The sequence below is a fragment of the Eurosta solidaginis genome, chromosome 1 (genome assembly GCF_040869045.1).
Source record: "Eurosta solidaginis isolate ZX-2024a chromosome 1, ASM4086904v1, whole genome shotgun sequence".
Taxonomy (NCBI): Eukaryota; Metazoa; Arthropoda; class Insecta; order Diptera; family Tephritidae; genus Eurosta; species Eurosta solidaginis.
In genome coordinates, this window is record NC_090319.1 from 260,537,641 (window position 1) to 260,554,918 (window position 17,278).

The 17,278-nt window shown below is 40.3% G+C and overlaps 1 protein-coding gene across 3 annotated transcripts in view; it reads right to left on the reverse strand.

Moving 5' to 3' along the window:
• Window positions 1-17,278, reverse strand: part of Mgat2 (alpha-1,6-mannosyl-glycoprotein 2-beta-N-acetylglucosaminyltransferase) — a 124,731-nt gene that overhangs the window by 19,808 nt on the left and 87,645 nt on the right. Inside the window, exon 13 of one of the 3 annotated variants that reach the window (XM_067760584.1) lies at window positions 7,980-16,959. The exons of the other annotated variants lie outside the window; for them this stretch is intronic. Within the exon in view, the coding sequence (XP_067616685.1) occupies window positions 16,922-16,959 (38 nt within the window). The 3' untranslated portion in view covers window positions 7,980-16,921. Of the gene's footprint in view, window positions 1-7,979; window positions 16,960-17,278 lie in introns of those variants that run through there. 3 annotated transcript variants of the gene reach the window in all.

Genomic DNA, 17,278 nt, shown 5'->3' on the forward strand with positions numbered 1-17,278 from the left:
GGCCATTATTGTGCAGTCATCGGCGTAGGAAACGATTGTGACTCCTTCCGGTGGTGAAGGTAGCTTAGATATGTAGAAATTAAACAAAAGTGGGGATAGGACACCACCCTGTGGCACCCCTTATTTAATTCTCCTTGGTTTTGATGTTTCGTTTCTGAATTGCACCGATGCCTGCCGACCACCCAGATAATTTGCGGTCCACCTTTTAAGACGTGGGGGAAGGGTAGACCCTTCCAGGTCTTGCAGTAATGAGCCATGGTTGACCGTATCAAAGGCTTTTGATAGGTCTAGCGCTACGAGTACTGTTCTATGGTGGGGGTATTGATTCAAACCGCAATTTATCTGGGTGCTAATGACATTTAGCGCGGAGGTAGTGCTATAGAGTTTTCTGAAGCCATGCTGATGAGGGGCTAGCTGCAAATGTGCTTGGAAATAAGGGAGCAAAATGGCTTCAAGCGTCTTTGCCACTGGCGATAGGAGAGATATCGGACGATATGACTCACCTACGTTAGCTGGTTTCCCAGGCTTTAGTAGCGGGACCACCTTGGCCATTTTCCATTTCTCGGGTATGGCAAAGGTGGAGAGAGACAGGTTGAAGACATGCGCTAAATATTTGAAACCCTCTTTCCCTAGGTTTTTAAGCATCGGCATGGCCATGCCGTCTGGGCCCACTGCTTTGGATGGTTTAGCGCGACCAATGGCGTCCTCAACCTCTCTAGCGGTGATGGTGATTGGTGACGCGCTGAATTTGTGCTTATGTGCGTGTCTATTGGCTCTCCGTTTATCTTTGTCGACCGTAGGATGCATTATATATTGTCGGCAGAAAGCGCTCGCGCATTTTTCCGCATCCGACAGCACCTTATCGCCAAAGGCGATGGAAACTTTGTCTTTGTGCTTAGTCGAATTCGATAGGGACTTTACGGTGGACCAAAGTTTACCTACACCGGTAGAGAGGTTACAACCTCTTAGGTGCTCTTCCCATTTCGCCCGCTTGTGTTCGTCCACAAGCAATCTGATGCGTTGGTTTATATCCCTTATTTGGGGGTCGCCTGGATAAAGCTGTCTTATAAGGTCGCGTTCCCTCGCTAAGCTCGCGGCCTCCGCCGGGAAGTGGGGCCGGATTTCGGGAATTCTCCCGGCGGGAATGAAATGTGCCGAGCCGGATTCAATGACCTTACGGAAGGCACGCTCCCCTTGGCGGGCATCAGTCGGGATAGGGAGGGCAGCAAAGCTGCTGTCTGTTGCAGATTTATATTCTTCCCACTTTCCTTTTTTGAAGTTTATGAAAGTGCGTTTTTCGGTGACGATGAAGTCGGCGGTACGCTCGAACGAAATAAGTATGGGCAGGTGGTCGGATGCCAATGTTACCATCGGCTGCAAGTTGACGCAGTTTACGAGTTCTGCGCTCACGATTGAGATATCTGGCGAGCTATGACAGCTTCCTACCATACGTGTGGGGGCATCTCCGTTTATTGTGCAGAACGTCGTTTCTTCTATTTGATCCGCCAACATCTCACCCCTACTGTCCGCCCGCAAGTTTGAATACCATAGGTCGTGATGGGCATTGAAATCGCCTAAGATAATGCGATTGTTGCCAGTGAGTAAGGCCTCTATTTTAGGGCGGTATCCACTGGGGCAACAGGTGACAGGAGGGATGTAGATGTTGCTGATTTCTAGATTTGCATCGCCTGACCGGACAGATAGGCCTTGACGTTCTAAGACATTGTCCCTGCGGTCGATGCCAGGATCAAATATATGATATTGCACAGAGTGGTGTATAATAAACGCGAGGCCGCCTCCATTTCCGCTCTCGCGGTCCTTCCTGTGGACATTATACCCAGAGCAGGTCTGCAATGCAGATCTTGCTGTGAGTTTAGTCTCTTGAATAGCAGCAATGCGGATGTTGTGCCGCTTCATGAAATCGACTATCTCCGTAATCTTCCCAGTTAGTCCATTACAGTTTAACTGCAGAATTCTGAAGTGCATGAGGGGTGACGCCGCCACTCTAGGGGTAAGTGACGGGTGACTACGCCTAGGTTGTGGAAGGCCAGGACGCAACTGCTGTTGTGCCTTGGGACTGGGCGCCCTTGGGCAAGCATTGGGGTACCCGGATGATTTAGGTTTGCGACCTGGCAACATGGCGCGATGAAACCCGTCGAGGGGTTGCCGTCGCGGAGACCAGAACATCTAGGAAAGTGGCACCACTCAAGGCAGGAGCTGCATTGAGCGGATGTCGCAAACCTATATATTCTGTGCTGGCAGACGGTGCAAACGGAGGTAGGGACTAAGAGTCTGTTTCCCTGACCTGCACGATTGCTGCCAGAAAAGAGGGGGGGAGAAGAAGACGGGGGCAGGGGCTGATGCTCAGCATTGCTACCAGCTCTACTACGAAGGTAGTAGTTATGAGTGGTATCAGCTGTTTGAGTTGTTGGCGCCGTGGGGCGCGAGCAGCAGCGGGTACTTGTTGTGGGTTGCTGAGCAGCGAGGCTGCTGAAAGGTAGTGGAGGGGCGCTTAGGCGTAGACTACGGGACGCCCTTTGGCGTGAGCAGCAAGGAGCCACAAAAGATTTATAAAAGTTACGTGGACGTCGGGTTTTGGGATCAAGCCCAGAACAACCTGCCCGATGCAACCATCCCTTACACGAGACACACTGAACAGATTATGACCGTCCTAAAAAGATTCTTTTCTGGCAAATGCAGCAAAACCATTTCTCAGGACCGGGGTCAGGAGACGGACCCGGATTGGGTTCGATACCTTCCCGGAGTAAGAGAATATGTAGCAGTCCTGCTGCAAGGAGCTGCTGGGAGGATGACAATTTGTGGGAGGGACGAAACAAATTAAATGGGGTCACACTGAAATGACAGTCCTTGGTCGGGAAAAATCCCGAGTCGCTCCGGTACATAGAACCGACTGCCTTGGGAAGCGGCCTTTGTCGAGTCTTCTCCACCAGTACCCGATTACTGCTGAACCCTTTTTCCAAACTAAAGTTAAGTGGTATGTCCTGGTTCTTATAGCGCATAATTTTTCTCCGCATATCGATCCTGACGTCATGGTCAACCAAGAAGTCCACTCCCAATATGACTTCATCAGCGATCTCCGCCACAACGAATTTGTGTAAAACCATGACCTTCCCAATTAGGACTTCACATATCACTTCTCCCTGGACTTGGTTATACTCGCCAGTGACCGTACGCAACCTTGCTCCAGGTAATGACCTTACTCTCCTGTAGACCAAATCAGATCGAATCAAGGAATGAGATGCGCCCGTATCTACAGTCAGTACATGTTCTTTGCCATCCACATTTCCTCTGACGGTAAGACTGCTCGATTTTCTACCAATTTGCAACACAGATATCACAGGGCATTCAATAGCTGGATCTAGCTGTCGATCTCTACCTCTTACTCGCTCTTGCTCATCTCCTCCAGCTTTGCGTTTACGGCCACCCACATTGTTGGAACTATTAGGACCAATATCGCAATGACGCGCAATGTGACCGGGCTTCCCGCATTTGAAGCATTTGATAACTTTTTCACTCCGCTTTTGCGATCCTTTCAGCACCTCCAATATTACGTCTACCCACTCTGGCCTTTCTACTTCCACACGGCGTGCTTTGAAAACTGGCTTACACAGAAGCGACGCTGTTTCCTGAATCAGAGCATGTGATACCGTTTCTGCGAATGTTGGCTTTGGGTTCGCATATGTAGCTCGCTTTGTTTCTACGTCCCGTATGCCATTTATAAAACTCTGGATTTTTACCCTCTCGGTGTATTCCACGGGTGCGTCCGCATTTGCGAGATGAGCCAACCTTTCAACATCCGAGGCAAACTCCTGCAAAGTCTCATTCGCTTTCGTGACGGTTTTGCAACTCAATTTGGAATATCTGTTTCCTATGCTCACTTCCATAACGTCTCTCGACAGCGGCCATCAATGCTTCATAGTTGTTCGCTCCCCTTCGGGAATCGTCTGTAGGATTTCGGCTGCTGGCCCTTTCAATGCCACGAAGAGAGCTGCAACTTTATCTTCAGCATTCCAGTTGTTCGCTGCCGACGCCTTCTCAAATTGAAACTTAAATACCTGGAATGGAACAGAACCATCAAAAGTTGGGGATTTTACCTTCAGAGTAGACGTTGAAGTCATTGGACGGTTCAATTGTAACTCCTGAATCCCATCTTTCAAAGCATCTATCTCGGCCTCCATTTTATCTTGTCGACCACTGAACCCTTCCTGAAACTGCGTGAGTTTCTCTTCCATTCGCGATTGTAGTTGTGCAGAGATCTGCGATGATACCTGTGCTGAAATTTGTGTCGACATTTCTGATATATGTACGTGCCTCTTGTGCTTCAATTTAAGATGTTATTTCTGACGACATTTCTGAGATACGTGTCTCCTGTGATTCAATCTTCGCTGTTATACGGTTCTCCTGTGATTCTAGTTGTTTTTCCATCTTGGATGTTATTCGTGTCTCTTGGGATTCCACCTGTGATGACATATACGTTTCCTGTTCTTCTAGTTGAGATGACATTGTCGATGTTTGAGCAGATATTGCAGCCAAAATCATGTTCAAGTCTGTGCTCGTAACTGTCTGCGATGTTTCGTTTTTCTCTTCAATTTTTGTTGTTGTCTCGTCCCCATCAGGATAAAAGACATACTCGTCCACATCAATTCCTTCTGCTTCCATTGCCTCTCGTAGTTGTGCTTGGAGTTCAAGTTTAACGCCGCTTGTATTCAAACCACGGATCTCCAACTCTTTCATTAGTTGCTGGATCTTCAATTCACTGAACTTTGCCATGTCCTTGTTGTCCTCTGGAATTTATTCAACAATTCCTCTTCTGACACCAATTGTAACGAATTTACTTGCAAATCCTCTTATTTGCAATCCTCTGCTAAGTTCGAATCACTAAACTGTTGAATAAATATCTCCAATATGTAATAATGCAAAATGGCCTTTATTAAAGTACGTCACAATAACACTCAAACTGTGCAACGAATAGCTTGCTTAATAACCAAACTGATTGATAGCTCAAATGAAACTCTACTATTCAAAATAATACTGCTCTTGCTCGCTAGATAGCGTCTTAAGCTTTGTTCGACTTGTATTTTTCGTATGTCATGGTCAACCAAGAAGTCCACTCCCAATATGACTTCATCAACGATCTCCGCCACAACGAATTTGTGTAAAACCATGCCCTTCCCAAGTAGGACTTCACATATCACTTCTCCCTGGACTTGGTTATACTCGCCAGTGACCGTACGCAACCTTGCTCCAGCATTTGAAGAATAATGCGAAGAGAGTAGACGCGTTTCATTTTCGCTGCAATAAAATTTAATTATAAATAGTTCCACGTCACAATAAATAATTAAACACGGGAAATTTCTTTGTGAAGCAATTTACAATCGGTGTGCGCCATTCGGTTACAAAATTATTTTACCATTTCCAACAATATTGTGTATAAAATATTTTGCTAATTTGTTGACATATCAGCATATAAATATGGCATCAAAAACTACAAAAAAAAACAAGACCAACACGGCAAACGACTGTCTCCCCACTTCTCACTCCAACATTTACAAAGGCTTCGAAAATTGAGAGCTCGCCGCCTACTTCTAGTGAGATTTCGCGCCTAGAAGCAAAATTAATTATATGGAAGGAGAGCATGATGGAGGAGATGAAGGAGTTTATAAGGGAATCAGAGCAGCGGTTATTGCAGAGAGTTGGTGAGTTGACGGCAGAGATCGCTAATTTGAAGAGCAGCTACAACGATATGGAAAAGAGGGTAGCGGTAGCGGAAACTGAGTGCAAGCAACTTCGATCGGATGTCAATGCACTGAGGAGTCAGGTGGATGAATACCAAAATAATGCCATACTGACAGATATATTGGTAAGTTGAGTGCCCACAACGACGAATGAAGATTTAGGTGAAGTCTTCACTAAAATATGTCGCACAGTGCAGGTAAATCCGCCATCTATTCGCACTGCCTTTCGTATTCGAAAAAGCAAGAACGGTAGCTCACCTTTAATAAATAAATAAATAAAAAATAATAATCAAATTAAATTCACCCAATGACCGCTCTTTGCTTTTAAGAGCAATAGCTAACTTCTGCAAAAACAACAGAAGATCATTAGCTCTTAGCGATATTGAATGCAATGGAAATGGAAAAATATTTGTGCATGAGTGCCTTACAAAGCGTAACCGTGAAGTATTGCAGCATGCTCTGCAATTAAAAAAACAGAAACGGCTCACTTCTGTTTTCTCACTGCGTGGAGATGTGTATGTACGTACTCGTCAACACAGTGATGCTGTAAAAATTAGTGATAAAGAGAGCGCTGAACGAATTGCAGGAAACAACGTACCGACAAATGAAGCGAACAATACACAAACACCCTAGCATAATGCTTTGCTTAGTTTTAATGCTTAATATATTATTTTATACTCGCACTATTGTTTCTCTTCCCATTTCACACTCTATACTCTTTTCCACTTCCACGTTTAAAACTTTCATCTGCTGCTCTGTTGATATCGTCTTGCTTGTTTATTTTGATTATGTATGAAGTGAATAACGATTGTACTGACAGTGGGCGGGTAAGGTGTATCTTGAGTCAAATATGTAAAAGACATCCAACATTTAATGTGTGTCATTTAAATACTCGCAGTCTTACGGTTCATAAATTAAACTACCTTTCATATGTATTTGCTGACTTAATTGACTTAATTTGTATTACCGAAACGTGGTTCAAATCTGGCGTTGAAGACCATTCTTATTCATTAGATAAATATGTATTGCTGAGAAATGACAGGAAAAATAACATCCGTGGTGGTGGAGTTGCTATATACTGCAAACAATTTTTGAATCTAAAAGTAATTCATCGCTCAGACCATACCAGTGAGGTAGAAAGTATATTTATTGAAATAGGCGATGCTCGGACTAAGTGTTTTGTGGCTTGTGTATACAACCCCAATAAGTCAAATGACTTAACATGCTTATTTATTAAACTCTCTGAATATGCAATAAATTATGAACATGTCATCATCTGCGGTGACTTTAATATTGATATCCTTAATAATGATTCCCGCAGTAAAAACCTTTTAAGTAACTTTCAGGCAAATGATCTGTGCATTGTGAACACATTCGCGACCCGTTTTTCTCCAAATAGCAAGGCAAGTTTACTCGATTTAATATGTGTTAACGATGCCAATAACATAAATCATATTGACCAATTCCCCATGGATGTTAATTCTGACCACGAAATGTTATTTTTATCGTATGATCTGAAATTCAACGTAAAAGAGCCCGACTTTGAATTGACCTATAGGAACTATAATGCTGTAAACCTAGATAAGCTAAGTAATGAGGCTGCTTTTCTTGACTGGAATGGATGCTTTCCCTTCTCTAAGTTAGACGAAAAGTTGGAATATTTTAATAGCCTTGTCAATCACCTTTTTAATAGATATGTTCCTCTAAAAACCGTTAAAATCCAAGGTCATAAAAAACCATGGTTCTCAAATGAAATTCTGAAGGTTTTAAGAAAACGTGAGAAAGCTTACAGAGAATGGAAGCAATTTCCATATGAAAACAAATGGGAAGCCTATCGTCTTTTGCGCAATCAAGCTACCTTATGTATCCGGAATGCTAAGGTGGCATATTTGAATAATAAATTTAATGCAAATTTGCCTCCAAAAATGCTATGGAAGAATCTTCGTACTGTTGGAGTAGCTAAAAAAGATAATATTCAATGCAAATTTGACCCTAATGTCATGAACTCACACTTCCTGAATGGTAATATAAGCGATAACAGTGTAAATTATAATGATGATCATAACACCAGTTATGAACACAGTAAGATGGGTAGTATAGGCAGAAGAACAAATATTGATGTTTTTGACTTCTCAGTTGTAACCGAAAGTGATGTCTTGGATGCTATATTTGACGTTAAGTCTAACGCCGTTGGAGTTGATGGCATCAGTATACGATTTATTAAACTTATACTTCCATTTGTTATAGCTTCACTAACACATATTTTTAACTTTTCAATTATGTCCGGTGGGTTTCCAAGTCAATGGAAAATAGCTAATGTTATCCCTATTCCTAAAGTTAAGTCTCCATGTTCTTCCAAAGAATTTAGACCAATTAGCCTGTTGCCAGCCTTGTCTAAGGTTTATGAGAAGCTATTAGCTAAGCAGATAATTGATTATATATATAAGAATGACTTACTATCTGAGGACCAGTCGGGATTCAGGAGAGGACATGGTTGCGCTACTGCCATGCTTAAGATTCTTGAAGACATACGCCTTGCCTATGACCGTAATGAGCTTACAGTACTTGTACTTTTAGATTTCTCACGAGCTTTTGACACAGTTGACTTCAGAATACTTCTTCATAAGCTGGAAATAAACTATAACTTCAGCTCTTATGCTATAAAGCTAATCCAAAACTACCTCACAGCTCGATTTCAGCAAGTTCAATGCGGTGATAATGTCTCAAACTTAAAGCTTATATCATCTGGTGTCCCACAAGGATCTATTTTGGGTCCAATATTGTTTACACTTTTTATTAACGACATAGTTCCTTGTTGCCAAAATATTTCTCTACGCGGACGACACACAAATATACTTGTCACGCCCTATTGGGCTTACCGAAGACTTGTTCGTCAGGCTGAATGAAGACTTATCACGCATAGGAAATTGGGCTCACAGAAATAAGTTATATATGAATGCAACGAAATCTAAGGCGTTAGCAATATCAAGCGCAACATGTAACTTGAACAGCCTTCCTGAAGTTATACTTAATGAAGACAAAATATTATTCCATGACATGGTCACCAATTTAGGCTTCAGAATTAACTCTAAATTAACTTGTGTGGACCATGTTAACCTTATGGTCGGTAAAATATATAATACCCTTCGAAATTTGTACAGAACTGCCTATTTACTACCACGTGAAACAAAAATGGAGCTGGTCAAATCTCTTATAATTCCTCAAATTTCTTATGGGGAACTTATATACGGTAATCTTGATTCGTCTTCAAATAATAAATTGCAGCTTGCTTTAAACAATGCTGCCCGTTTCGTTTTTTCTAAAAAGAAATTTGATCATATCTCTTCATATGCCGTACAAATTCTCGGAAGTAATGTTAATAACTTCTTAAAACTTAGAAATCTATGCTTCTTGCATAAGCTACTTCATTCCAAAAATCCCTCTTACTTATTTGAAAAACTAAATTTGTGTCAGTCCACTCGGACCCTAAATCTATTGGTTCCTAAGTTTAAATATACAACATCCTCAAAACTGTTCTTTGTCAGTACAATCTGTCTATGGAACTCACTTCCCTCCAAAACAAAAACTATTAAAAAAGCAGGATGTTTCAAACTAGCAGCATTTTCTTTTCTTAACTCTTAAGTTACTCTAAATCTTTAAAGTTTTAAGTGAATGTTTGATAATATATACTATTGAAAATTTGTATGCATTTAACTTTTCTGTTTTTATATATGCTTTGTTATATCTTTAGATGATCAAGTAAATTTCTTTTTGTAACATTTAGGTATGTATAATTACTTAATCGGATTGATGTACTGCCTAAAAGACGTAAGTCTTCCTGGTACAAACGCTTAATAAATAAATAAATAAATAAATAAATAATGACCTTACTCTCCTGTAGACCAAATCAGATCGAATTAAGGAATGAGATGCGCCCGTATCTACAGTCAGTACATGTTCTTTGCCATCCACATCCCTCTGACGGTAAGACTGCTCGACTTTCTACCAATTTGCAACACAGATATCACAGGGCATTCAATAGCTGGATCTAGGTCTCGATCTCTACCTCTTACTCGCTCTTGCTCATCTCCTCCAGCTTTGCGTTTACGGCCACCCACATTGTTGGAACTATTAGGACCAAGATCGCAATGACGTGCAATGTGACCGGGCTTCCTGCATTTGAAGCATTTGATAACTTTTTCACTCCGCTTTTGCTATCCTTTCAGCGCCTACAATATTACGTCTACCCACTCTGGCCTTTCTACTTCCACACGGCGTGCTTTGAAAACTGGCTTACACAGAAGCGACGCTGTTTCCTGAATCAGAGCATGTGATACCGTTTCTGCGAATGTTGGCTTTGGGTTCACTCAAACTGTGCAACGAATAGCTTGCTTAATAACCAAACTGATTGATAGCTCAAATGAAACTCTACTATTCAAAATAATACTGCTCTTGCTCGCTAAATAACGTCTTAGTAGAAACTGCTTGACAGCTCAAATCAAACTGAATTCCAGCGCCTCTACAATTGCCGCCTTTTATACTCTTTGACTTCAACCTTCGCATTTTCTAGGCGCTTCCAGAATCTACTAGTCCAGCAGCTCTCAAACTTCTCAGCTGTAACTACAATTGCACAATTTTATAGTTTTTCTCATTGCATACTTATAGGAGTATCTCAGATATATGCATGTGTTTGTGCATTGACTCTCCGCTGCTCGTATACGTACATGGTACATATGTGTAGACGCAATTATTGTTTCGTTTATGTACATATATAATAATTGACCTATGGATGTGAATTCACGTCACTGCTTAGCATCGGCTTAGAGACGATAGCATCGCTCAGTGCTGCTAACATTCGTTACAATATATAGATGGCATTTAGCAATTCCAATGGTGACAGACCTCTACCAAAATTTGCTTCGTAAATGTGTTTCAAGTGAATTATTTCGTATTTCAAGCTTTGTCCGACTTGTATTTTTCGACAAACTTTGCTGCGCTCGCCCGAACCGTAGTTTCATCCATGTCTTCAAATTACCACAAAAAGGAAAACGCCTCGCTCAAATTTCTCATAGCTGCAAATCGTTAAGTAATGCCAGTGATTACCGAATCAACGATCACCAGGAATGTATTGTTTTTAAAATCAAACCCTGAATCATCCGTAATCATCTCATTTAAATTATCTTCAGAACGTCTTTTGGGTTTTCTCTTTCGAATGTCCGGAAACTTTGTTTCCAGATGTTCAATTGAATAGCAACTCTTTTGCATTCGTTTAAAATTGTTTCCCATTGGTTCCTGATCAAATTCAAATCAGCTAATAAGGCATCTAGATGTCGCACCTCTACATCTGTGGTGGCGTATCTAGCTTGGAGGACCACGTTTCTTTCATTAATGGTAGTCAGAATTTTGAACCATATTGATGACAGCAAGATACAATCGAACTTGTTGATGTACTTGAGAATGCCGGTAACATCTCCGTATGATTGCGCAGCCAAATTTGGCTTTTGGCTGAAAGACTATGAAGAGAGCTCGGTACATTATTATTTTTTTTTTTGAGGATGTCCTATCGTTGTGGAGTGCTGCTGAAAATAGTAAAATATTTTTGTACAACTCCGAAGAAAGCAATTGCAGCCCTACAACATTCTGCAGCGTCAACACCACATAAATTGAGACTGTGGGTTGCACAAGGCGAGTAATCAGCATTCGAGTTTTTGTCGAGAATGTGACGTAGTGCTCCGTTGTAAGCTACTTTCATATTCGGGCCGTTATCGGACCATTGTGCACGACACTCTTCAATCAAGTATGGCAAATTAGATCAGCGATTTTCTGACCAGTTTTTGGTTACAATTCACGAAAGCCAAAAACCGTTCTTGAATTGTAAAATTTATTGCTTTCGAATTGAAATGGAGTTAGCGCAAAATGAACGTAGTCTGTTCAACGTGACTAGCATCAGGCATAGTATCAACGATAATAGCAAAATACTTGGCTTTCTTGCCTTGATCTAATATAGTTTCCCTGACATGCTTTGCACAAATTTCTATAAACTCGTGCTGAATGTCTGGGGAAAGATAGTGAACATGTTAGCGCTTGTGCTGCTGTTGTGAAATCCTAACTTACTCCAAATGATCTCCAAGTATCGGATCATATTGGCTTATGAGATCTTAGATGCCCAAAAAATTTCCATCGTTTCGTTCACCAAGATATATACTTTCACCTATGAAAGCTAGGCTTCTTTCACCCAAAAATAAAATAGTGTCCAAAATTCTATATAAAATTGTTTTACACTTTTGAGTTTCAGTGATTAGCTGGTCATTGATAAGTGTATCAATTGTAGCCTCCTTTTGAATTAGATTTTGTAAAGATCGCCATTGAATATAACATCTAATGTGATCTTGAGTATTTTCGTGTGATTGCAGTTTATCGTATAGCTTCTTCCATACCTGGAAATTCGAATATCCGCAGAACAAATTTTAGGTCGATTTAAAGTATTAGTTCTTAGTAGACGACATGGTCGGCAATAAAAAGCATTGCTACTGGCATCCCACACTAACCAGTCACGCTCCACTTTCTCTCCATTTGGCAAGATTCTGTTTAACAAGGAGGTAAGAAATGCCTCGTCATGACAATCACGTGGAAAAATAACAAGACACTTTTGATGACCTCGACGAATTATTTTATTGACTCCTTCAGATCGCAAAAACTCATTATTCACGGTACTTATATCGAAGTCGTTTAAATATTCTGGACTTTGATACAGAGTTGGTGGTATTGTTGGAAGGCTTTTTAAAGATGAACCTTCATCAGTGTCACCACGAAGACTTTACGATTTCGGATTCATATATACATTTTTGCTTGATGTTTTTATTGTCTCCTCAGGCCCAGGCAAAAAATCATTATCAATATTCGTTGCTTTTGAAATTCGGCTTAAAGTTTGCACATGGAACAACTAAAGACCCTCCTGAGTTAAAAAAAAATTTCTTAGTACCTCTAAATCGCGGGCCCCCTAAGAAACACATTTTTGTTTGAAGTTCTTATTGTCTCCTCAGGCCCAGGCAAAAAATCATTATCAATATTCGTTGCTTTTGAAATTCCGCTTAAAGTTTGCACATGGAACAACTAAAGACCCTCCTGAATTAAAAAAAAAAAAAATGCCTTAGTACCTCTAAATCGCGGGCCCCCTGAGAAACACATTTTTGTTTGAGGTTTTTATTGTCTCCTCAGGCCCAAGCAAAAAATCATTATCAATATTCGTTGCTTTTGAAATTCCGCTTAAAGTTTGCACATGGAACAACTAAAGACCCTCCTGAATTAAAAAAAAAATGCCTTAGTATCTCTAAATCGCGGGCCCCCTGAGAAACACATTTTTGTTTGAGGTTTTCATTGTCTCCTCAGGCCCAGGTAAAAAATCATTATCAATATTCGTTGCTTTTGAAATTCGGCTTAAGGTTTGCACATGGAACAACTAAAGACTATCCTGAATTAAAAAACAAAAAAATGCCTTAGTACCTCTAAATCGCGGGCCCCCTGAGAAACACATTTTTGTTTGAGGTTTTTATTTTCTCCTCAGGCCCAGGAAAAAATCATTATCAATATTCGTTGCTTTTGAAATTAGGCTTAAAGTTTACACGTGGAACAACTAAAGACCCTCCTGAATTAAAAAAAATGCCTTAGTACCTCTAAATCGCGGGCCCCCTGAGAAACACATTTTTGTTTGAGGTTTTTATTGTCTCCTCAGGCCCAGGCAAAAAATTATTATCAATATTCGTTGCTTTTGAAATTCGGCTTAAAGTTTACACATGGAACAACTAAAGACTCTCCTGAATAAAAAAAAATTTCTTAGTACCTCTAAATCGCGCGCCCCCTGAGAAACCCCAGGCCGGGGGGAAATCCCCCCATTCTAAATCAAAAATTTTTGATCTTTGCTTATTTGATAGTCGCGGGGTGTGATTGACAAAACAGCAGTGTTGTATTTATTTTGTGTTGACATTCAAAATGATCAAGTGCGCGGAGGAACAGCAATTCATATTAAAATTTATTGAAAACTAGCTTTACCCGGCGTACGTTGTAACGCCCGAGATCGAATGAATGTTGCGTTATTTTTTCTGTTTTGTTTGTTGATAATTTAATTTATTGTTCTGTAAATTGGATTTAATTTTGTACGCATATTTGGTGAAACTTTCTGTTAAAACATTTTATTCTTGTATCTTATTATAATGCATGTGGGTGCACAATAGTTTTGGTTTATTCGTTCGGTGCAAAGATAAAAAATTTTTTTGGTGTTCCAACTCTAGAGCAACCAACATATAGCTGGCCATGGGAAAAAGCACATACTCTCTAAATTTAAGCCTGCAACAGTAAGCGATTGTCCTTGTGCTTTCTTGATTGTCATTGCAAAAGCAAGGCGTAGAGGAAACTGTAAGCGCTTAAAATTGAATGACAAATCTGTAGGAATCATTGGGATTCGTGGTATGAGCACATCTCTACCTTTGCTTTTACCGCTGATGATTGTTGCTTCGGTTACATTCGGCATTAATGTCTAAACGCAAAGTCTGGTTCCATTGCACAATTTTGGGGGGTTTAAATTCCGAAGAAACATGATTGGTGAGCCAATTTTCAAAGTTGATATATGCGCAGCCATTCCTTTTGGTTCTAAGGAGTTTAGAAATTCATTTGGATAATTCACAATTTTATCTTCATCTGCAACTGTGTCGATCGATTTATATTTCGTCACTTCACCAGGAAATTGGTTTTGAATGCGATCATTGATTTTGTTAACATGATCATTTTTGGGAGCTAACTATCTTAGCATAGCCAAAAAACAAAAACATTTAAATTTAAAATTCTTAATTCTGAAATATGAAAAACTTTCGTCTTGATCGAAGGAACCTAGATCCAAAATTTGGCGATGATTGACGTATGGCAAACACGTTTTCATAGGGAACACACTCACAGAATTTGATTCTTATAGAAGATGTATATAGACTTAAGCTAAACAATTTTTTTAACGGCGGCAGATTACTAAACGTCCAAAAGGCATAACAGCCAAACTCAACAATGCAGTCAAACTTTAGGTGTTAAAATAACTTAAGTTTGTACGGCAGCCATAGTTTTTCCCCATTCCACATTTTACTGGAGGTGTTAGAACTTAACGTCACATAGCTCCTCACCAATTTTCATTATCCTACCATCACGACATCCAGATATATGCAGTATAATATATTCCATTTGTATGGGAGGTGCCACACCTCCTTTTCCCAATTCCATATTTTCTTGGTGGTGTTAGGGATTGACCTCCTATAACTCCTTACTGAATTTCAATGTTCTGGCATGTATACCTTCAAAGTTATGCAGTACCAAAAATTCCATTTGTGTGGTAGGTGCCACACCCCCTTTTTCCCAATACCGCATTTTATTGGTGGTGTTAGGGATTGACCTCATATAACTCCTTACTGAATTTCAATGTTCTGGCATGTATACCATCAAAGTTATGCAGTACCAAAGATTCCATTTGTATGGGAGATGCCACGCCCCTTTTATATATCGAAATTATTTTTAGCCTAAAACCTTCCCAAAACAAAATTTGGTGATGATTGAAGTGTGGGAAATATGTTACCATAGCGAACACACACAGAATTTGATTTATATATATATATAGATTTGTATGGGAGGTGCCACGCCCCCTTTTTCCCAATTCTATATTTTCTTGGTGGTGTTAGGGATTGACCTCATATAACTCCTTACTGAATTTCAATGTTCTGGCATGTATATCTTCAAAGTTATGCAGTACCAAAGATTCCATTTGTATGGGAGGTGCCACGCCCCCTTTTTCCCAATTCCGCATTTTCTTGGTGGTGATAGGGATTGACCTCATATAACTCCTTACTGAATTTCAATGTTCTGGCATGTATACTTTCAAAGTTATGCAGTACCAAAGATTCCATTTGTATGGGAGATGCCACGCCCCTTTTATATATCGAAATTATTTTTAGCCTAAAACCTTCCCAAAACAAAATTTGGTGATGATTGAAGTGTGGGAAATATGTTACCATAGCGAACACACATAGAATTTGATTTATATATATATATATATAGATTTGTATGGGAGGTGCCACGCCCCCTTTTTCCCAATTCTATATTTTCTTGGTGGTGTTAGGGATTGACCTCATATAACTCCTTACTGAATTTCAATGTTCTGGCATGTACATATATCTTCAAAGTTATGCAGTACCAAAGATTCCATTTGTATGGGAGGTGCCACGCCCCCTTTTTCCCAATTCCGCATTTTCTTGGTGGTGATAGGGATTGACCTCATATAACTCCTTACTGAATTTCAATGTTCTGGCATGTATACCTTCAAAGTTATGCAGTACCAAAGATTCCATTTGTATGGGAGGTGCCACGCCCTTTTTATATATCGAAATTATTTTTAGCCTAAAACCTTCCCGTTGATCGAAGGAACCTATAACCAAAATTTGGTGACGATTGAAGTGTGGGAAATACGTTTCCGTAGCGAACACACACACACGCACACAGAATTTGATTTTTATATATTGTAACGAATTTTCTGCAAATCCTCTTATTTGCAATCCTCTGCTAAGTTCGAATCACTAAACTGTTGAATAAATAACTCCAATATTGAATGATGGAAAAATGGCCTTTATTAAGTACTTCACAATAACCCTCAAACTGTGCAACGAATAGCTTAATAACCAAACTGATATCTTAAAGGAAACTGACTTTCAAAATAATAGTGCTATTGCTCGCTAGATATCGTCTTACTCGTAACTGCTTGACAATTCAAATCAAACTGAATTACTTCTTACTCGCTGGCGCCGCTTTTATAGTTTACGCTGCATACTTCTAGGCTCTTCGATTTCCAGAAGTTACTAGTTGTTTCGGCTACAAAATTGCCAGCCACAACTACGTGCACAAATTATTGCTCTCTCTTGTGACAACTCAGATAAGGTATATTCATGTGTTTGTAGTTTACAGTCTCCCGCACACACATAAGCGTATAAGTAAATTCATCGGGTTGTGACATCTCATCTCTTGCTGCCTTGTATGTAAATGTTGCTCGTCGGAATGTGTACATATGTGTAGACGCAATTATTTATTCGTTTATGTAGATACATAATGATTGAATTATTGATGTGCATTCACGTCACTGCTTAGATCGGCTTAGAGCTGGCAGCACTCCTTAGTTTTGCTAATATTCGTAACACTGCCCTCCACCTAAGTCTGATCGTCCCGATCAGACAAATCTCTCGATCTAAACGCTGCTAGCATCGCCAAATGTACCACTCTTCTACTCCGTGGTTTCTCAATGCTTTGTATGCGGTAGATGGTATCACTGAGCTTCTTCACAATCTTGTACGGGCCTTCCCAACTGCACCGAAATTTGGATGGAACAACTTTCCGCCGGTGAGGGTTGTATAACAGTACCAAATCTCCCGCTAAGAAACTTTTCGAATTATTGTTCTCATGGTACCTGTGTTTCATCGTACCACTCAATACCCTGGTTCGTT